General features: G+C 41.2%; 1 protein-coding gene across 1 annotated transcript in view; it reads left to right on the forward strand.

The window, feature by feature from the left end:
- Positions 1-5,856: 5,856 nt before the first annotated feature.
- LOC120783023 (zinc finger E-box-binding homeobox 2-like) overlaps positions 5,857-22,628 on the forward strand; it is a 28,272-nt gene continuing 11,500 nt past the window's right edge. Inside the window, exon 1 of the mRNA XM_040115684.1 lies at positions 5,857-5,914. Within this exon, the coding sequence (XP_039971618.1) occupies positions 5,857-5,914 (58 nt within the window). The remainder of the gene's footprint in view (positions 5,915-22,628) is intronic.

The raw sequence follows: 22,628 nt of genomic DNA on the forward strand, positions 1-22,628 counted from the left end.
ACTTCATATAAATTTTGGAATACATTTTTGCCCATCACTTAAATTGAAAGTAGATTAAAAAAAACATCTTTTAATGGTCGGTATGCACATGAGGAATAATTTAATCAAGAAAAGACTTTTTCAGTGTTCATATTTTCTCCTATTGTTTTAAGACAGGATTGAAAAAATGGTGAACCTATCCTTTAACTTCAGGAACGACTGTGCAAGCTGTAACCTATAATTGTCGGTAACCATAGCAACATTACCTACATCTGCAGCCTTACCAGATAGCTAATCCAGTTTATTCGGACTTTTAACAGACCAAACGATAAGTTAAACTGTCTACAAGAAAACTCTTAAAAACTTCTTGATGATTTGAACACACCCATAGTAAGTGGCAATACACTCTAATTTTCTATGTCAGAATCCTCTGTTTTGGGTAGTCTAATATTTGTCACTTCTCCCCCTTGTCCATTTTTTTTTCTCGTAATTTTGTTAAACACCTCTTCTTTTGTTATCACTGTCACTTAATCTGCTGTGTTTGGCGAAAGCTGATTTACAGTAACATTTTTAACACGACACCACTACCATTACTTTTTACAGTGTTGGCTCACTTTGGTTCAGGGGCCCCAGTGTGCTTAGACTATATTGGCGTTGTGGTGTTGTGGCATGGCACAGTAGACTCACTGCAGCCACTACAGCCTGGCAGTGACGTTAAAGTTGACTCATTTGCTCCAATGCAAGGGGAAGTTCTCCTGACGGACGCTTCATCTGCATCCCGCCTCGTCCAAATTTGCGATTTGAAACAATAGCTGGATCGCCACACAGCAGGACCAAATAGAGTGTTTTCAGGAGGGGCGGCTGACAGGGGATGAAAGGGAAGAGGTCCCATTTTTCAATTCATAATTTTATGGGTACATGTTGAATACACTCATTTGGGAAAATACTAATCCAAGAAACAACAAATGTCAAAGCTACTTTGGGTCCATAGACCCTTTAGATGCACCAACTTGAGGTATTCACACATCACAAAAGTCGTCATTTTAAACTACATTCAAACTGTGACCCTTGCAATGAGGTGCACAAACTAAAAGAAATCAGAGGTACGCCATGCTTTTTAAATTAGTGTCTAATGTATGTCATAGGCTAGCTGTATTTGTTTAATGTGTAAACTCTTAACTTAACTCCTTATTTGACACAGTGCCATACATTTCAGAGCTAAAGCAGACTGATCTTCACTGATTGTTTTCCTCAAACATTTGGAACCTTTTGGAAACATTGTCTTGTCTCCTGCCCCAGGCCGAGGTGATTGTAATGCAAAATGACCATAGTTTCTCTTTCATAAAATTAGAAAGTGAGTGTGTTTACATGCACGTGTTTTTCCGAGCTATATTCTTGAGCAGCTGTGCGCTCAAGAAAGTCTCTGCTGTCAAAAAAGTTAGATTGCACTCATGCAATGATAGTGTTATCGACTCTCTACAACGTGATCTCCGCTCTTCTGTAGAGTTACAAATGGAAATGCCAAAATAAGAACTGAGTTTTTCAAATGCAAAGAAGTGGGCAGCATAATGACTTTTCTCTTTTCTTGTCTTGCCATTCAGAGGGAGGCTTTTCTTTTCCTTTGTCACTTAGGTTGGCATATAATTAACTCCTGCTTAATATGCTGTTTAAGGGCTCTCCTCCCCATGCAAGACGCTTTGAACCCATAGACCACAGACAGGGACAAAACCCCAGTGGGACTGCTTCCTCTATGTTCCTCCATGTTTGTGTGTGTGTGCGTGTGCGTGTGTGCTTGAGTGTGGGTGAGAGATAGAGTAAGTAGTTGTTTAGCAAGACAGTAGAAAACTCAAACCATACCGCCACAGCATTGCTGTGTCCTCGATAGACTGCACGGCTATTAAATCAAAACAAGATTGTGCAAAAACATTCAACAATCTCAGTCCATCGGTAATCAGATGAATAAACCCTTCGCATGGCTATGCTGTGGATGGTTTATTTATTTGATCTTTGACTAGTTAAACCCACCAAAGATAATGCAATATGGCCCTTTTTATTAAAGTTGAGTAAACAAGAAAACCTCACAAAACCTACATCTCTAAACTTCAGGTACCCATGTAACAAGCTACAATTTGTCCATCAGCACATTTAAACAAATTGGGCCTTAGTCAGAAATGTACAGTTTGATCGAAATCAGTTGAAATGAACGAAAAACAAATCCACTTCATCTGAAATACTGAAATACTGCATGGACATATATGAACATGACTTAAAAAAACAGCTCCCAGGACCTCTGGCGCACCTCTGCACCTCTGTGACCCTCATCTGTAGCAAAGTTTATTGCCCCCTCCTCAGCCACCTCCTCTCCTCCCTCTCTTCTATCCATCCCACCACAAAGGACCATGATGACCCTTCTGTCCCTCTCTTTCTTCGACCCTCTGCTCCCTCCCCACCTTCAGGATGCTTTCTCTTCCAGAATCCATTAAGAGACAAACCCCCGGCAGTCATGATGGGTGAAGGAATGAAGGGGGATGTATTTTGTTTTTCACCCCGAGCTGATAATGTAGGGAAAGAGGTCTTATATAAAATGTGACCTTGAGCTCATGCAGGGTTGAAAGAGCAAAAAGATTAAAGTGGGTGGAGTTTTAATCATTGTTAGCTTCACAAAAGGGAAACAGTTTCATAAATAACTATGATTATGATAGATTATGGAGATACCTACCGCAATTGTATTAAGAAATATTATTTGCAAGTATGTGCCTTACTTCAATAATAATTCTGTCAAGTCTTATGTCTGTGCTGTAGTAGTGTGTGATAATAACACTAATGAGCTTTATTTGTATAGCACCTTTCAAACAAACAAAAATCAGCTTAAAGTGCTCTACAATAAAATAATTACATGCACCGAGTGCTTCACATGAAACTAGACATTGAATGAACATAACAATAGGGATAGAAAAGCCATAATTAGTGTAACATGAGATGGAAAATAAAACCCACTTGATGATGATAATAATAAAAATAAGATAAAAATAAAGTTAAAAATTAGAATACATAGAATGCATAACATAAGATGGAAAATAAGCACTGAATAATAATAATGATAAAATAAAATAAAAATAAAGTTAAAAAATAGAATACATGGAATGCATGTAATCAAGTAAAATGCAACATTTTAAAAGAAGTGCAGCAGTGCATAAGTGCGAACTGGCTCCCTGGTATCTATAGGTAGTGTCGACAAAGGCTGCATCCCAGATTTTCTTTCAGCTGTTGCTGGGAACGTCCAATAAACCAGCAGCAGATGATCACAGTGATCTAGAAGGCAAATAGTTAACAAAGGGGTAAGCAATGTACCCTGGTCCTAGCCCATTAAGGGCTTAGTATATGAGGAGCAGGACCTTAAAATCGATTCTAAATCTAACAGGAAGCCAGTGCAGAGCAGCTAAAACTGGACTAATGTGCTCTCTTCTCTTGGTTCAGGTTGATAGCCGAGCTGCAGACTTTTGACTGAGCTGAAGTCTGTCAGTGTTTTTTTTTTTTTAGAGGGTCTGTAAAAAGTGCATTACCGTAATGAAGTCCGCTTGAAATAAAGGTATAAATCACTTTTTCAGCGTCTTTTTGATTAATAAACGAAGTTGCTTTAGCCATGTTTCTAAGGTGGAAAAAATATGTTTTCATCACCTTGTTAATGTGGGACCTGAATCTTAGATCTGAATCTAAAACAACACCAAGAGCTCTACCCTCAGATTTAATCCAGGGAGTTAATTTCCCTAGATTATTAAAGAACATTTCTTTTTTTTGTTTTAGGGCCAAAACATAGGATTTCGGTTTTGTCCTTGTTCAGCTTTAAGAAATTATTGTTCATCCATTTGTTTATTGCCAAAAGACATGTAGTAATGGACCAAATGAACCAAATGTATTTGGTTCAGCAGAGGCACACAGTTGTGTGTCATCCGCATAACTGTGCAAACATACATCGTGCTCTGTAATGATGTCACCAAGTGGCCGCAAGTACAGTGAGAATAAAAGTGGACCATGGCGGCTCTCTTGTGCAACCCCAGAGCAGATGTCGTGTTTCTCGGATTCATCATCTCCGAGGCTGACGGAAAACTTTTTCCCCTTGATGTATGTTTTGAGCCAGTTTAACAAAAGCCAGAGAGGCCAGGCAACTTTTCAAGACGAGTGTTTAGGATATTGTGTTAAATCATATCAAACATTATGCTTGTGTCTTAAGAGGACAAGAAGTGAGACTTTGTTGTCATCAGAGTTTAGTCTGAGGTTGCTGATTATTTTAGTGAGAGCAGTTTCAGTGCTTGGCTCAGTTCTAAAGCCTGTTGTTTTCTATAATTTGCAATAAAACTGTTTTTTCAAGAACCTTATTAATGATGACTGCTCTTGTTTCATGATAACCCTACAGGAACTATGCAATGAATCTGTGGTGACTTTTTTTTAATGTTGATACAAATCTCTTTGGCAGTGTTATAATAGGCCAGAAAATGTGATGATGTTGTACCTGAAATATGCTTTGATAGTGAAGTTAACATCTAAGATCCCTGACTGATTATTGGAATTTACTTTTCGTGGGAGATTTGGGTTTTTTCGTTTGACTCCTTTGGCCTCTAAAAAAAGTTCCAGTCAGGTAATCTCTTTCACTGAGTCAGATCCCAGTTTGTTTACTCCGCACAGACTCTTTGGCAGGACACATTGTGCGTCCTGAAAAGCTACCGCTCTCTTTTATTATCTCACGGAGTTACTACGAGGTGGGGGGGCACTAGAAAGCCAAGGTGGGGGTCCTGAACGCTGTGTCGGAGTTTTATTTCGGATGTTTTTTTCAGTTGCAAAACAGATTACGGTCCAGGTTGCAAAACAAAGGACTGTCGATGCACCACTTCCTACAGCCATTCAGGGGTGAATGGGGCGCAGGACGGGGTCCACTCCAGGGTACTCGAGCGCAGGTGCGACGCGCATAACAGTCAAGCCATAAAACGTGGAGGGGAGGGGGAGCGCACATACCTGTTCTCATTAACCTGCAGTTAGTAGCCTATAATCTCCCCGTGGTTAAAAATGTAGCAAGATGGGCCCTAATTTGCACCTCGTCAGCAGCCTACAGATCCGGGTTTAGACGCTGCGCGCACCAAAACTTGGTCTCTCGTGTGAGGACCTCAGGTCTGCAGGCTCCAGCATGGATGAGGCGCAGACCTACAAATTAGCAATGAGATTTTCTGACCCGTTGTAACATCAACATTAAAGAAGAGATGGGGGAAACGTAAAACAGGCACGAAACTCTCGCACTCCAGAGCAAACGAATCGCTGTTCAACGCCGAGGTCCTCGGCTCGTTCTCATAACTTCTTCTAAACAGGACGACAAATTCAGCAGTAGACCAACTGCTCAGACGGAATTGGGTATTTTCACACATTTCATCATTCGCCTTTGGGTGACACACTAGGGGAAGGCCAGAGCGGCGGGTTCTCGCTTCTAGACGGAGAAAACAAGAACGCGTTGGGACATCGACGCTCTAGGGATTCCCTCTCCGAAGAGGCGGTGCAGTGAAGCGATTTCGGGACAATATGTTGTCGAAGTACAGCGGGAGTCGCAGCATGTAGGCTGCTTGAGCAGGTCTTACCAGCGTTTTCTAAGTAAATGAGGAAGGTGTAGCCCGCGCTCACGATGCCAAGACTGACCTCAGGGCCAACCTCTGCTGCTGACATCACCCCTCCTCACGGCTCGTCGCCGCTGCCTGGAGTCCCATCAAGGTCTGAGCCTCCCGCTGTGACCGAAGGCGATGCCTCAGCGCCATTCATTCTCAGGCAGGCACTCGGGACAAGCACACACTCGCGCCGCTTCCTGGACCGCGTTTTGAAAAGAAACCGAGTGTGACGATGACAGAGGAAAGCAGGGGCAAGCGGAGGAAGCAAGCCAACCCCCGGAGGAACCGAGGTAAGACACGCGCGGCGTTTGGGAACTTTGAGAAAGTTGGTCAACCGCGCCGGCTTCTTCTGTGTGCTGCGCAGCGCTCTGGCTACGTTCAGATTTCAGACGCACGCTTTCGCGTCCACTGCCCGGGGCTGCCTCGCCGTAGTCGCTGCAGGGATGAGCGTTGAGCTTTCGTCAGGTTGACGGCCGCTGGGACGGTTCCGTACGCGCTGCCAGGGATGCAATACAAGGTGCGAGGGGAACCCGTAAGAAGAGCCCACAGCCCACTGCTGCGCTCGTTCTGCGAAACCCCACGACCCCTTTGCATATTTTGCATATTTTGTGATTTAACTTTCTAGGATCCTGTTCCCCTATATAATATCGACAATATTCCCTGCCCTGCTGCGCAGCGTGATTTGGTATTTCACATCAAGTTTTCGCGAGTTTGATGCTGTTTTTTTTTTTTTTTTTTTTAAACAACCTTTTCTTTGAATAGAAAGTGGACTGCATCAGAAATAATTTAAAAAAAAAGTTAAAGTGGGATTTTTCACTGATCTTCTAAAACGAAAGCTTTTCGTTAACTACAGTGTGTCCATTCGATAACGTTTTTTTTTTTTTTGTCAAGTCTCTAATTCACTTGTATTTCAAATGATAAATCTACATAAATGGAAAAATAGTTACTCTGAAAAATATGTAAACACTCATAGTTTTTCCGTCACATAGCAAGGCTTTTAAATATGACGAAATGATTTAAAGCAGCCTACCATGTGCATATGTAATGAATCCTGCTGTAGTGCCCATAATGAATCTTTTTGACCTGTCTGTAATTCTTACATGACTATCAATCACTTAATCAAGAATGTGTGGAAAAACTTCAGTTGACCTTAAAGCCTTTAAATGGTGTCAGTTATCAGTTTTCCTGTGAATGCGACTTCCTACAGCGGTGCTGAGAGAAAACTGGTTGACAGGACGCTGAATTCGGGGACTTTGCTGCGACTTTGTTCCACATGCATCAGGCAGTGCCTTGTTTTTTCGAGCGTGTGGCTCCGAACTCAAAGAGTGAAGTAAAGATAAACACACCTGCACACGGATACACATGTAAACATTTGTTCTTCTGTCCGTCTGATGAGGACTGAAAGTTTATGTTAGAATCAAATCCTGCCTCCCTAACACCCCCCCCCCCCTCCCCCTCCCCCAAACTCTAAAAATTATCCACAACACTGAACATTGAAAGCGTCTCGAACCCTGTCTAAATAACCCAAGTGTAAACCTAACTGGGAAACTTGATAGTAAACCTATACTGTACTAATTACGTGTGTGGCTGATGCCAGCCAGTGTCCTGCCTACTGGCTTTGTATTTAATGCGAAATTGTTGGATGATCTAGGGAAAGCCATGGGGCACACTTAACAAACCCGACCGTTAGCCCGAGTGCAAACGCAGCCTTAATCCGGCATCACCTTTCCATCACTGGGAGGATATTTTGTCCTCAAAAAACACACACACACACACACACACACACACACACATGAGCAAACAGACACCCAGATATTGCTGGTTTTATTCATATCTCTCTCGGGGGCTCACGGGGGCCGGTGCAATTCGGGCAGCGCGCTTGTTTGTCTCCGGTCTGACACGCATCTGCCAGAAACCTGTTCGCTGGAGGGACCCTGTTTACTTCTAGAGCCTATTCGTTTGCTGTAAGTGTTTCCTCATTTTGCTCAGAGAGGTGTGACGCTGGGCAGAGTGTCACCAGGGTGAGACCCCCCCCCCCAACCCACCCCCACCCCGCAGCTCCGACTGCTCAGCGTTAACGGGTACTCGTGTGTGTGGACTGCGCGCACGCGCACGCTCTCACCTTTGACTGCCGTGTAGCAGTTTGTCGACTGATTGCACTCTATTTCACAGATCAACGGCATCACAGTACTGTGAAAGCTATCAGCAACAAAAAAAAAAAAAAAAAAAGCACACTTACTGACAAGGACCTGTCACTTATCAGGGCCACCAGCAAAAAAAAAAAAAAAAAAACGAGTCCTGTTCCTTTAATTCCTGCAGTAACCTCAGAGCACAGATAAGAAATGTAAAGAAAAGGGAAACTGATCACAAGTGGATATCCAGCTGAGAATCTGAAAAACTCTCTCCAATGTCTTGTTGGAGGCTGCTTTCTTTAATATATTCTACATCATCTCTTATGAGTTAGTCCGGGCTGCTTTCTTTCTTGTGTCTTTCCCTATCATGGCTTTGCGAATCGCCGAAGGTCTGCACGGATCCCCGTGCTGCTGGCATGCCCATGGGTCGCACGTGTCACACATGCATCGGTGCACGTGAAACATTTGCGCGTAGCCCGTTTTTGCAAACCCTCGTGTCGCCGTGTAGATACTGTACGCGTGTATTGAGGCTGTGTGTAGGATCGGGAGTGGGTCGAGCCGGCGGCAGCTGTGTGAGTAGGGAGTTAAAGGTCCTTGATAAAACCAAATGAACTTGGCAGGGCCCGACTCATAAGACAGCAATTTGAGGATCTTTTCCAAACCAGAAGAAAGAGGGAAAAAAAAAACATGAGCTGACTTTTCTTCTCCCTCCAAGGCGCCTATCGATTATGTCTCTGTCTCCCCCAATAAAACTGTCAATGTTCACCAATATCAAGCAATGTGAGGAAATTACTACTCTCCATTCCTGGCAGATTGAAAACAGCCCTGGGACCGAGGAAGGAAACATATCCATTTGAAACGATGATCTGTATTGACTGGCTGCGACCGAGCGATTTTGGTTTCAGACAGTGTGAATTAATTAGCCGAGCACATCTCCATATCAGGCCTCTATACACAGTCAGCTCTGGCAGCATGTGGCCATTTGAGAGTTTAATACCTTTTTCCATATTGATAGAGATAATGGTAAAATTCCTCCCAGTGCTTAATCATCAGAATCATTTTTTTATTTTTTTATTTTGCTATACTTACACTTTTTTCACACACATATACATGAGCCAAAAATCTCTAATATCACTGGATATTTTTTGAAAAATAGAGGATATGCTGATATTTCTATTTTCCTCAACAAGTATTTTTTACATTGAAAGAAAGTGAAGAAAATCACTGTCCGTTTCAAGACAACCTCATTGTCTCTATCTTAATGGATTTTTTTTCTAAAGCCACCTTACTGGTGCAGTAACTGTACTTTGCGCTCAGCAGAGGCAACACTGTTTGGATTCCAGTTTTCAAAAGTGTTTTCATTTATTAAAAGCCTGCTGGCTGTGTTATGCATGGGCTTACCCCTGGTCTCAAACTCAGCGGGCATCTTCAACAGAATGGGATCCACACAACTGATCAGACTCATTCAGTCCTCTCTCTTGAATCAGATGTAGGATTGCATGTCATGAGCACCCTCACAAACATATTTAGTCCCATTGCCTTGTGCTTTATGTTTTGTTAGTCCATGAAAAACCCCACTCTGTAGTTGAGTTGATGTGCCTTTTAAAGAGAAACCTTTCTCTCTCCCGTTTCCCTCACTCCCTCTTTCTCGTTTTTACTTCTTTTTTCAAGTGCCAATTTATTTAAACTCCTTTCCCCTTTTCTTCTTTCTCCTTCATTGATTTCCAAACCCCAGTCTTTGTATGCAGCTGGGGCCCAGCTGTGTGTCTGTGACTGTGTATGTGTGTTCATACATATATGTGTGTGTGTGTGTGTGTGTGTGTGTGTGTGTTTGTGTGGGTTTTTCTGGCACAGTGCTGCCACAGTGAGCATAGCACACTGTACACAAAGGACTCAAGCAGCAAAAAAAGAGAGGGAGAGGGAGGAAGAGAGAGAATAGGGGGAAAACATTGGAATGAGAAAGACTGACGCGCTTGTACTGTACAGAGCACAGGGGCCGGGCCTTTTGGATCGGGACTACTTTAACGGCAGATGTATCGGCGCTTGGGGATGAGGGGTGGGGAGCGCGAGACAGCAATGAAGAGTCCAGGCACCACAGTTTATTACCAGGACTTTTCAAGGGGCTCAGCTCAGGCGTCAGAACCAGCGGGTGGGAGGGACAGAGGAGGAAGAAAGAAGAGGAGGATGACAGAGGTGGGGAACTGATGGGGTCAACAGGGCTGAAGACAGCGAAAACAGCTCTTCGGCGTGAGAAGACAAGATGTAGGGTTTGGGGGGCATGACGGGTAGAGACAGAAGGGAGACAGAATGTGGGATAATCTTAAGTGTTTCCTTATTTGTTCTTCAACGTTCCCATAGCTCCAAGTGTCACAGATTTTTCCCATCCTAGCTCTGTGTGTTTGATGCCAGATCAACACAGCAGTAATGGGGAATCCCTTGATTGAGTCCCTCTGGTATTTTTCACATGTTTATTCAATCATTTCTCGTTCTGATGTTTCAGATGTAGCCAAAGCAGTCCCATGTCTTACTGTACATTTCTGCTGTGTGGTTGCCACACTGATGAACGCCTCCAGGAGGAATTATTTGGAAAGTTTTGTGGTGCCATTGCAGGATTAATACTCACAGAGGGGTTTTCCACCATATTAGCTCCTGCACATGGCTGTTTGGAGTTGTAGGATCTCTTTTGTCGAGATGTTACAGCAAGATTTCCTTCACTGCATATTGCAACAAAATATACAACTTGTCTCTTAAATCCACATGGTCTGCTCAGAGAAATTAAACTTTTTGTTGAAACGATCACAGTCTAATCCCTTAGTAGTTGAGGGTCAAATCCAGTGTAGATATCAGAACCAGTTAAATTGTCTCAATAGATAACAGCACAATAGAGGCCACATGACTTCATTAGAAACTCGACAGCTGAGTGTATTTCTGAGGATCCCATTCTTTTAACTGTAAGACAACACTATTAACCCCTGAGTCCATGAGGTATGTATGTATGTGTGGGTATGTATATATCTAGGTCCCTCGGTATGCACTTTTCACACATTTAACACCAACTATATTTCTTGCAACTTCTCAATCATGCATGCACTTCTACTTTCTACTTTCACATCCAAGGCGTTTTGTAAAAGGTTTACATACAGTATTTCCACATTTGCATACATGTACAGTCTGATGTTGGAAAGTGGTCCCTATTCATTCTTGAGATATTCCATTTCCAGTATTATTATTACGTTCATTGTCATTGCTTTGGCAAGACTCCTCACCATTAAGTCTATTTGTGGATCTTCCTTTTGTGCAGACAGCCCCGCTATTGTGTGTTTGATATGCTGCACATGTTTGACAGAAGAAAGAGGTTAAACCTATCCAGATAGGCAGGCTCGCTATACACAATTTATAGATATGTGCTGGTTTAACACACCTCAAATTAAATTTGGAAACCCTGCTTCAGCTGTCATGTATTACAAGGCCCAGATGGGTGGCAGAGAGGGAGAGAGAGAGAGAGAGAGAGAGAGAGAGAGAGAGAGGGGAGAGCAGCCCGGCGGGAAGACCAGCTCAGCTGGCTGAGAGTGTGCCAGTGTCTGCCAGTATTTAGGAACTAGATATAACAGGGCAGCAAGATGAAAGAGGAGAAGTTTGATACGTGGTGTGTATCGGCAACAGACAGGAGTGGGGTGGCATTTTGTTGAGGATCTGCGTTGATCTGAGAGCCTCACACCTACTGGTTCAAGAAAATGAGCAGTGTATGTGGTTTCAGTTTGATACTCTTTGGGTTTTTTTTTAGTTGCTGCTCATTCCTTTTCTGCCTTTCTTTCGTTCTTTGTATCTCTCTCTGAGGCCAAGTTTATTTTCTTATTTTGTCATTTCGAAACCAATTATTCCCTAAATTTTTCACTTTTTTCACGCATCTGTCCTTCCACTTACCATTAGCACCACAAAGAGCAACCACTGGAGCTCACTGAAAACACTGTGGAACTTAATAGCAGTATTGAAAGAGAAACAACCAGTTAAAATGTTTAGCTCTGCATTGCATGCACTTCCTGATGACTGACAAAGCCATCGTGTTTCTCAAGACAATTAAATAATAGTTGTTAGTCTACAGTAAGAGAAATTACTTTTCAGGCTATTTGTAGTTTTATAATACGTCCTCACTGTATTTCATGGTAAAGCAAATTTTCTGGAAAATTAATTAAATAACTGTTTATGGATAAAGTAGCTAGACTGGGCTACAACTAAGGATTATTCTTCTAATGGAATTATCTGTCAGTTATTTTCTCAATTAATTAAGTAATTGTTTAGGCAATGAAATGACAGTAATTAGTGAAAAATATCTCTTACAAGAGCCCAGGGTGACATCTTCAAATTGCTACTGTAGTTTTGTATGAACAACAGTCCAAAAGCCAAAGTTCTTCTTTACACAGAAAAAAACAAAAAACAAAAAACTCACATTTGACATTGGAGAATTAATCAATTATCAAACTTGTTTATGAATTATCTTTCAATCAACTAATCAATTAATTAACTAATGATTTAAGTTTTAAACCAGACGGTAAAGTCTGTTTTTGACTAATCCAGTAAATGAAGCACCTGACAAAAAATAATAGTCACATAATCACATGAATGCATGAATGCAGTAGTGCTATAAACTATGCCACCATGATAGAAAAGTATGTGAAAATTACAGTCAGTTAACAAACATACACCGATCAGCCACAACATCAAATGTTGAGGCTGATATAAATAAATAAATTCTATCTGCAAACGAGGGTTGGTACTTTTACCCGCCCAGGTGGGAAAAAAAGTCAGACTTGGACCAGCAACAAGAAAGGCATGGGAGAGGTCAGGCAGCCAACTCCTCCTCTCTTCCTCTGTCTCCCTGTACCTGTGATCACCTGGTACCACCTTCGTCTGACCTGCACATCCCACTCTCACACACACACACACACACACACACACACACACACACACACACACACACACACACACACACACACACACACACGCACGCACACACACACACACACACACACAGATAATGAACATACACATAGTTACCTGATAGGGAGTAAACACATTCCATTGTGGGGAGAACATGCTTCACTGATTTGTAGGCCCACCTGTAACAGTCAAGACTGAAAGTCTTAAATTTTACACACATCTACTGTATCGGACTCCCTTTCTCTCAGTCTCTCTGTCCTTCCTTTGCTGGCAGCACCTCTTTTTTAGCACATTTCCACTTTGTCTCTACCAGACACTTGTGGAGGCAGTGAATGCATCGCCTCTGCAGATATTTTTAAGAAATTTTCATTGGCAGTGAATCACCACAAAGATTAACATTAATTCATTTGTTTGTTCGTTCAGTCAGAATAAGTAGTCTGCAACATCACAAATCGACTAGGTCACAATGAAAAGGGAAATGGAGAGGTTTTGGAGAGGAACGAGAACACCGTGTTTGTAACAAGTCATCCTTTAGATGTAGTCTTCTTCGGGTCTGATCAATATGAAACACACTGGTCAAACCCTCACTCAGTCTCAGACGAAGTAAAAGATGTTGATGTTTGCTAGCAGAATGCATTATTTGATCATGCAAATTAATCTTTAGCTCAGGTATGATAAAGAACAGGATCCATACGCCGGAAGTATTTTGTGCTAGAAAGGAAGCAATGCAAATAATCAGTTTTCACTGGTCGACTCCGTCATTTATCACCATGTAACAATCTTGTAGATAGTCTTATCTCATCTTTTTTAAAGAATTTCTCATGGTACGTGACAGGTTATCATGTTTTTGTTGGTATTGCAAAACTACAAGCCAGGGAAGGTTTTTAATTAAAAAGGTTAGTCACTAATAAAAGAAAATGAATAGGCAAGGAGTACAAAAAACATTCTGAAGTTGTACAGAGACAGTTTCTTTTTCCTTTTCTGCTGTGTGGTCAACTTTGGTACCTCAAGGAAACAGTGTAGTTATGATTATATGGTGCGTGTGTCCAGCATTGAAGGAGGGATGGAAGGGGAAGTAAGTCATAACTCAGCCTGGCAGCATATCAGAGGGAGGTAACATCATCTAAATGACACAAGTAAAGGTAGGTGTGAATGTGTCAAGGCCTCACTTTGGGACAGGGCTCTGAATGTCAGACACCAATCTGATTTTTTTTGCAGTCTTTCTCAGACTTGCACATTTTTTTGGTCATCTTCTGTTGTTTTTCTTTCTCCTCTCACTCTTTTTTGTGTCTCTTTCTTTCTCTTACTGTTTCTCTCTCTCTTCTGTCTTTGTCATCCCCTTGATTCCTCTTTATCTCCTCTTCCCTGTACCTAAACTCCTACAACTCTTATCCCTTTGACGCTTTTTCCATTTTCATCCTCTCCGTCCCCTGCTTTCGTCCCTCTCCTTCTATCTATCCATCCTCCGCTCCTCCCAGCCTGGGCTCCCTGTTACGGTCGCCATCGTGCCCCCCCTACAACCTCCCTCCCTCCCTGAGTGCCTCCCCTGTCCCACTGACACCACACGCTGCTCCCATCCCCCGAAAACCACTTCAAACAGCTAGCGCCATCAAAGCCCACAGTCAGTCAGCCAGGCAGCCAGCCAGCCAGCCAGCAAGGCAGCCAGTCAGCCAGCCTTCTGCTTCAACTTAAAATTACTGTCGTCCCAGTCGCAAGGCTGCTTTCCTCTTCTGATACACATCAAAGATCCTCTTAAACTCCCCAAGTTTGCTTTTTAAACCTTTCTTCTTGTTGAGTCTTTTTTATATACATTATTTTGCTGGTTGAGGTTTTACTCTCCTTCTCTCTCTTTCTCTCTCTTTCTCTTCTTGCCATCACTTTTTTCTCCAACATGGGCCAGGTCCGTAATGACATGCACACATTCTCTTGTGTGGTTCTGCTGCCTTTGCATTTTTCTCCATGACTTTAATTAGTTTCTTTTTCAAGGCGTTGGTTCAGGCTTCACATGCACAGCAGACACACACACACTCACACACAGAAGTACGTCAAGCTGAAACTAATAAACATATGGATATGTGTAAATTAATATGCAATATGACGCATACATCTTCCTAATCAGAACTGCATAACCACAAAAAGACCAGTTTAACAGTGTGTGTGTGTGTTCCTTTTTTCTGCCTGTATTTTTAATGCGTGCGTGCGTAAAGGGCAGGAAAAGTGATGAAAGAAAGGAGTTAGTGAGAGGCCAGGACAGAGAGAGGGAGAGAAAGAGTAGACTGTGTGCAGGCGTGCGGGGAACGACGGACAGAAAGACAAAGAAAATAAAAGCAGAGTGACACATTAGAAAGGCATCTTCTCGATGTGTCAAAGCCTTAAAGGTCACTTGTGGTCACTCGAAATGTTTTCGTGTATCATCATCGCTCATTTGCAGGATGTAATGTCAACATGCGCCAGAGGATGGCACCCTGTCTGTATCTTAACCAGGCAGGATCTGACGGCTGGCTTTTATCTGCAGGCTGTGACTATAAGAGCAACATTTATCATTATAAAGCAAATAATCTTATCACACTGATACCATTGCATCTTATAGTTTTGTAATTTTACTGACTGAGTTCCAAACCCCACAGCAGTGGATCATAGTCTCTTGTTGTCTTTGCTGACTATCAGGAAAACCCTACTGGTCTGTCTTTATTTTTTACTGTCCTTGATTTTTTTTTTGGAGAGAAATAATGGCAATTTTATTCATATTGTCAGTTGTAGCAGTACTATCAGGTGTAAGGAGCTGAATTAGTGTTGCTGTAACTACATGTGTCGTGAATACGTTTACGTATGTCCTCTGATCTTTTATATCTTAACGTGGGTTCCTCAGAATTCTCGTATCTGATTTGAGTGGTTATATCATGACATTTTGGTCTCAAATGCAGTGATATGCTCTTTTCGAGACCACCACATCACGCAAAACACCTCCAGCAGATCATATATACAGATGTTCGAAGTAGAGAAAGTCAGTGGGATACCAGGCATATTTGTTTTACCCTCAAAACAAATATCCCGTAGTGAGCAACTGAAAGTTGCAACTTGAGTTGAACTAACCAAATCCCACATTGTATAGCTGTTAAACTCAAAGAGAAGTTTTATTTAGCATGCACCCCTATTAAAAAACTTCAGAACCTTTGTGCTCGTCAGAGAATGTTTTAATATTCAAAAGGAGCCACTATTGTGTGGTTTCTTGCACCAACGTACAAAATAAAGAGCCACATCAGAAAGCTGGAACCGTCCCTGAGTATTTTCATGTGTAAAGAAAAAAGAGGGAAAACAAATTTGGAGGGGGGAGACAGGGGTATTTATAGAGTGGTGTGAGAGTCTTTGCAATGACAAGAGCCTAATGAAGTGGAGTTTGGGTTTTGATTCACAGTGTGGTGAGTGCGTGGGTCCCTCTGTGACCGTTACTGCATTCCAGCACCGATTCCGCGTTACACGGAAACCGGCGCGGGCCACAGGAGGAGGCAGAGGGCCAACTCGAAATAATGTGTTCCTCTAACCGAGCTAACCTTTCTCAGCAACCTCAGTCCTGCTTCCAGTGCAGCGGAAGCACATGGCGCATGATGACACTGACACTGAGCTCAAACATGGTGGGGAGGCTTTATATGCATGTACGCACACATACTCCCATGCACAGTATAAATACAGTAGTTGAATCAGTTTGTCATTGCTGGTGAGTCATTGACATGGTAAATGACTCAATTAACACAATTCAGCATGACATAATAGGGAAGTCCCGGAATGATGTTAGCAGTGTTTCCTATTTTAACTTTGTCTGGTCCGTCAGTGGAAATTGTATTCTGTGTGACCATTTTACAGATGTGTAATAAAGAAATGAGAAGAGAGACAATGAATCAAATCAGAGGCTGTAAGTCATCAGGATTGTAGTGAACAATGTAAATGTTCTGGATGCTGATATAAATTGCTGATAGAACAATCCTATAAAATTCATACACTGTCAAAACGGTTTTCTATTTTGCTATGGTTTAGAGAATCCAACTAAAAACATAGTCATGGTAAAATGTTTTAAATATAAACTTGATATATATGAGCAGAACAGATGACTAAATTCATAATCTAAAAACATCTTCTGCTCTCTATTGTGTATCTGTTGCAAGCTGCCCACAAAGTTCAACAATTGGCACTAATGCAGAGGCCACACATATCTGCTTTTAAGTTAAAGGCTGGTGTAAAACCAGCGTTTTCGCTGAAAAATGTCACCGTGGTGGTCTACAGGACAGGTAAACATAGAGGCCAAACATGTAGGCAGCAGCATACAGGAAACCCTCCAAAGGAAGAACAGACAACCACAAAGGCTCTTTGCACACCTCTTAATTCACACCTTGCCTCATTTCTGCAAAGAGAAAAACTGATTGTTGCATTTTTTTTGCACACAAATCGATGATTCAGGTTGGTAAACAACGAACAGTCACAGGTGTTTGTAATGTTTTCAGTGCTCATCTTTCTCTCTTTACGACACACCACACAGCAGATAAAGGAAAGAAGTGGGGGAGCACTTGACAGAAAACTTAAACCTTGTCAAATATGCTCAAAGTTAAATATGAACTGTGATCTCAAATCTTTTTAATTTCCCTCTTTCTCTTTTCTGTTTTCAGCATGTGTCAAAAATAAATGAAGAGAAACTCAGAGGTGACAATGAGACTACGGTGCTTTAACCCTCTTGTTTTGGGTGATCTGGTCACTTCCTATAACTAAGATGCTGTACACAGCATACCCTATATAATGGAAAGAGGCAACATTGTCCATTTTAAAAGATAACAGTTGTTATTACGATACATTGATTGATAAGCTAATTATCTAGCAATGCGGTCATTGTCTGCTCAAGCTATACCTTATAAAGTAAGGCTAATAATTTGCCCCTGGCGGCAGCGGTGCAAGTTAACATCAATATAGGCTACAAAATACTGTACATCATGGATTTCTAGAGTTGACTCACCTCAGTCTAAGAATACATAGCTGGGGTGGGAATCCACGAAAGGGGGTCGAAAGTATACCCTTTGAGTGGGTTTCTCCTCTCACTCCATCTCTTGTGCTGTACCTCCAAGTGAGTCATGGCTCTGTCACTCTGTCACGCGCTAATAAATGCACCTTGGTGGTGTGATTACTGGTCTAGGCCACAGGTTGTACGGGACCCTTTTCCTGTCCATCTTCGCCACTCATCTTTTCTATCTTTCTGTCTCTCTCTGAAACATATCAACACACAAAGATGTGGTAGCACAGGGAATGATGTCCAAATGCATGTTTAGAATTTTCAAGACTTATTTCATCATGGCATCCTCGTGCTGGAGCAAAAAAATGCACTCATTTGAAACATTTTCAATCTCTCTCTCTCTCTCTCTCTCTCTCTCTCTCTCTCTATATATATATATATATATATATATATATATATATATATATATAAACCTTTAAAAACACTGTTCTGTAATTTTCATTACGTGAACTCACACATACTGTATAATATATAGAGAACATGAAAGCTAAGCAAAGACCTGTAGTATGCATGGGTGAAGTGCAAATATGAGTAGGAGGAGATTAGACCTATCAGATGTAAAAAAGAAAAAAAAACTTTGTCTAGGATTCAAGGTGAGAGATAAAGACAATAGCAGACAAGTTGTTATCCTCTCAGTTTCATCATGAGGTAGATTAGCTTGCCCTGCAGCATATGTACTGTGCAGTAAGTTACGGCTTTTTTAACTATTTGCTCTACATTATTTAAGATTGTTTGCCTGTGGTTTAATCTGTTGGTCTTTTTAAGTCACACGAGAGCAGGTTTCCATCAAGCAGATTTGGTTCACTGTTCGGCGCTATGATGTGAGATGAAGATAGAGAATAATGGATCAGTTATACTGATATCAATTGATTTTCAGATACCGGGGCACTTACAGAGCGACTGTAGCAGCTGTGCACAACACCACAGTATGTTATAGTCAGTGTCTTTGGGGCTATGCTTTGATTCCCCACGCTCCTTTAAAATGATACTCAGCGCTCATATGCGAATAATGAAACTAACACCAGCACACAGTTACACTAAAAGTGCAACCCGTTGACAAATCAACTTTGTGAGTGGTATCAGCAGAGGGCTCAGTGGCTTTGAAGCTAATAAAATGCCAAAAGGAATTCTGTGTTTGTGTCACAAGGGCCCTAATTGAACAGAATCATTAAAAGCCACACTGAACAAAGGCAAAATAGTTTCAATACGTTGTTTGTTGTCAGTTTAAAGATCAATGCTTAGTGTGCAGAATTGCGCTGCAGTTGTGCGCACTTCTGTTTGTGCAGAGCTTTAATCAATATGAGGAAATTAGCTCGGCATTTATTTCTTGAGCTGATTGTTGTGTGTGCCTCTGCGTCTTTCAAAGTGCAGATGTTGCCCCTCAGCCGCGCATTCTGTGGTGGTGTTTTAAATACTCTGACAGGGTGGTGTCTCCTAATGAGTGGGACATCTAAAGGCACAGAGCCGTGACTTCGCTGCTGTGGCACCGCATGGGCCACACTTTTTTATCTCTGACTGAAGTTCAGATATACTTGGAGCTCTGCACGTGCGCACACACACACACACACACACACAAACACACGCAGAGTTATTGTGATGTATTTTTTTGCTGTTTTTGATCGAGCTCTAGTCCTCTGCAACATCATGTTAGTTTAGCTCCCCGTTTTTGCCCACAATACAAGTTGTGTTTGTTTGTCTGTATTTCTCTATACCCTTCTTTGTGTGTGCGTGTGCGTGTGCGTGTGCGTATGCATGTGTGTGTGTGTGTGTGTGTGTGTGTGTGTGTGTGTGTGTGTGCGTGAGGGAGTGAATGTGTATGTGTTGAGGGAATTTCCCTCTGTAGCATGTTTTTCACAGCTCGACATCAGTTGGAGGATTTGTGTGAGGGACAGTTTGACACAGTTGCTTTCTGTCTCCTGTCTTTTTCTTCTCTAATCCCTCACTCCTCAGCCTTTCTCTTATCTCTCTCTTTCTCTATCACTTTTGTTTTCTTTCTTTGGTTTTTTCTCTTGCTCTCAGTTTAGTTTATGCTCTCTGTGCTGCATTATTCATGCATCGGTGTCTCTGCTCCTCTTTCTCACTCTTGTCACCCCCTTTCTCTAACATGCACACCACAGCACTGTGTATCAAACACACTGCAAGAATGCAAAATTACATACTGCACCACACATCACATTTTAGCATCTCTTCCTCCACACTAATATGACCTTTACAATCCCCAGTACAGTATCACAGTTTTCAGTTTCATCTATCCTTGCCAGCAGCAATTTGCAGACTTTTTATTTTTTTTTTGGCCCGCTGCCAACCAGCTAAAAAGCGACTGTAATCAATTGACCTAAAACTTGTCTGTGTGACTTAGACTTTCATATCAGTGTGTTTGTGGTTATTTTCACCATCATTAGACAAGAATGTTTGCACTTCCTCTTCTCTGGCCACAAAAATGCAATAAAAGTGCAGCAAAACATCACATTACCACCATTCCTATTGGTTAACATGTAATTTAGAGCATTTAATCCTCAATTTGCTGTCAGCATTCATGATATAATCTGTAAAACATTTTGATAAATTGAAATTAAAAGTTGCATTCCAAAGTGAGGCAACCACTAAGAGGAAAATTCAGCACAGAGGATTCTGTAAAGAAAATTAAACTCACTTTGGAATATTATTATTATTATCAAACACTCTCCAGTGATCTTACGAAACGGCAGCATTTTGAAACGAAAGCTTCTTGTGTCAAAAATTATTTAACTTTTTATCTTCTTGCTGAACATGTCCAGGAATCGACAGTGTGTTCATCATATGTTTGCTGAATGTTCATTAACACAGGTCAATGAAACACAATCAGCATGCCTTCATCTCTCTCAGTGTTGTTAGTGGCAGGTTAAACCAAACCAAGCAGGCCAAGGTGCGAAACCCATCACTCTGAGAGAGAGAGAAAGAGAGAGAGAGAGAGAGAAAGAAAGGGAGAGAGAGAGAGAGAGAGAGAGAGAGAGAGAGAGAGAGAAAGGGAGAGAGAGAGAGAGAGAGAGAGAGAGAGAAAGAGAGAGAAAGAAAGGGCGAGAGGGTTACTGCTAAGATGAAGGAGATCAGGTGGGAGGTGTTTGTTCTTGGTTGTGGTCCTCCCCTGACTCATTGTGTGAATGTCAGACATTAGGTATGAATTGGAGAGATGCCACTATGAGAATTTTTTAAGTGACATGTTTGATTTCTGCAATAAGGAGAGGTCACCGTTGTCAACATGAGTGCACTCTGGAGATAAATATGGATCTACCGTGTTTCTGAACTGCTCTCATAGGTATTGTAATTGTAATACACACATCTTCCTGCATTTGGTGTTTGTTTAGCATGTGGGCGCCCATGACCTGCATGTGGTAGTTTACTGAGTACGAAATAGCAAATGTTGAGTTGCTTTTGATTCCTGTGAAACCATCACTGTTTTAACAGCATGGAAGAAGCATTATTTCATACATTAACTAAATCCCATAACGAAGCAAATTTAAAATAATATTAAAAATGTATTCTTGATATCAACATGAGTTCTGTTACAAAAATATGATGGATCGGCAAGTTTTTAATTATGTCTCAGTGTATTCAGTTGGCTGGATTGACAGTTTTACCACCTACATTTTATACTTTATGAAATGCACCATTTACTGTATTGCGGCATGTGCACCAAATGCTTATGTCTTGTTGAAATTCATTATGTGATATGAATGGCAAGGATCTTATTTCTTCCGGGTAGCTAAATAAAGTTTGATTGAAATAAAAGTTTACAATGTGATTTGATGTCAAACTTTAAAAAGTGACAATGTCGCAAAACTGCTTTAAAAAAGTGGGGGCCTAAAAGAAGAAAAACGCATTTAAATTCGAGAGCTAAACACAGATCTTGAAAATATATATTTGATTTTGTTTCCTGTTTATATTTCAAGGTCATTTTTATAGTATGCATATGTTGCGTGTATAATGGTTTATTTTGTCTGTATATAACAAAAAATATAACTCAGCCAGATATCTACGCAAACTCTAAAGCCCTTGTACACAGTTAACAAGAGTGTTAGAAATAATACCATTTCAATTTTTAGTTTGGGTGTTGTTCCAAACATATTTCTGACCGCTACCAAAATGTCTCATTTACATAAAACGTTATTTATCTGTTTTTTTTTCATACCATGTAAATGGTAATGAGAAATGAAAATCTATTAAATAGCATCGGTAATATTATATTACCGTTATTCTGGCTTTTATGTAATAATCGTAAAGTGTAAAAATTAGCAGAAGGGTAACAAATACATTAAGTGGTAAATTGGGCCTGGCCTTGTTTGTTGCCATTTAAAATTGAAGGAAACAAACAAGGTAATTTCTGGGTAATTATTGCATGCTTACGATTTAGCCACATAATTACTAAGTCAATACCAGATTGCATATGTGCATTGTAAAATAAACTGCAGTTTAGCGTGTTGCTGCACAGTAGATGCCCTCTGGGATATAAACAGTGCAGAATTAGAGTGGATGGGACTGAAACTATCATTCTGCTGTTCTGAGACAGTGCAAAAGAAATGTTTTTTCCTTTATCTTCAGTGACTTTTTTTTGTTGCGGTTTGTATCTTAATGTGGTTGTATAAAAATTCTTTCTTTCTGTGTCACCGACATGTGTGCTTATGAATTTAGCTGGGCGTTATCCGTCTCTGTATTTGGAAATCTGACTCAATTATGTAAATAAGAAAATAACTACAGTAGGTCATCGTTTTTTTAGGCTTCAGATCAGATTCAAGAATGATCACAAGCTTCCAGAATAGATGAACAGCAACGTGTTTTCTCAATGTGAAATTCTGCATTTCTCACTGGTGTCCCATGCTGGAAAATGCAGTCTTCTCTCTGGCA

Source organism: Xiphias gladius, chromosome 21 (genome assembly GCF_016859285.1).
Source record: "Xiphias gladius isolate SHS-SW01 ecotype Sanya breed wild chromosome 21, ASM1685928v1, whole genome shotgun sequence".
NCBI lineage: Eukaryota > Metazoa > Chordata > Actinopteri > Istiophoriformes > Xiphiidae > Xiphias > Xiphias gladius.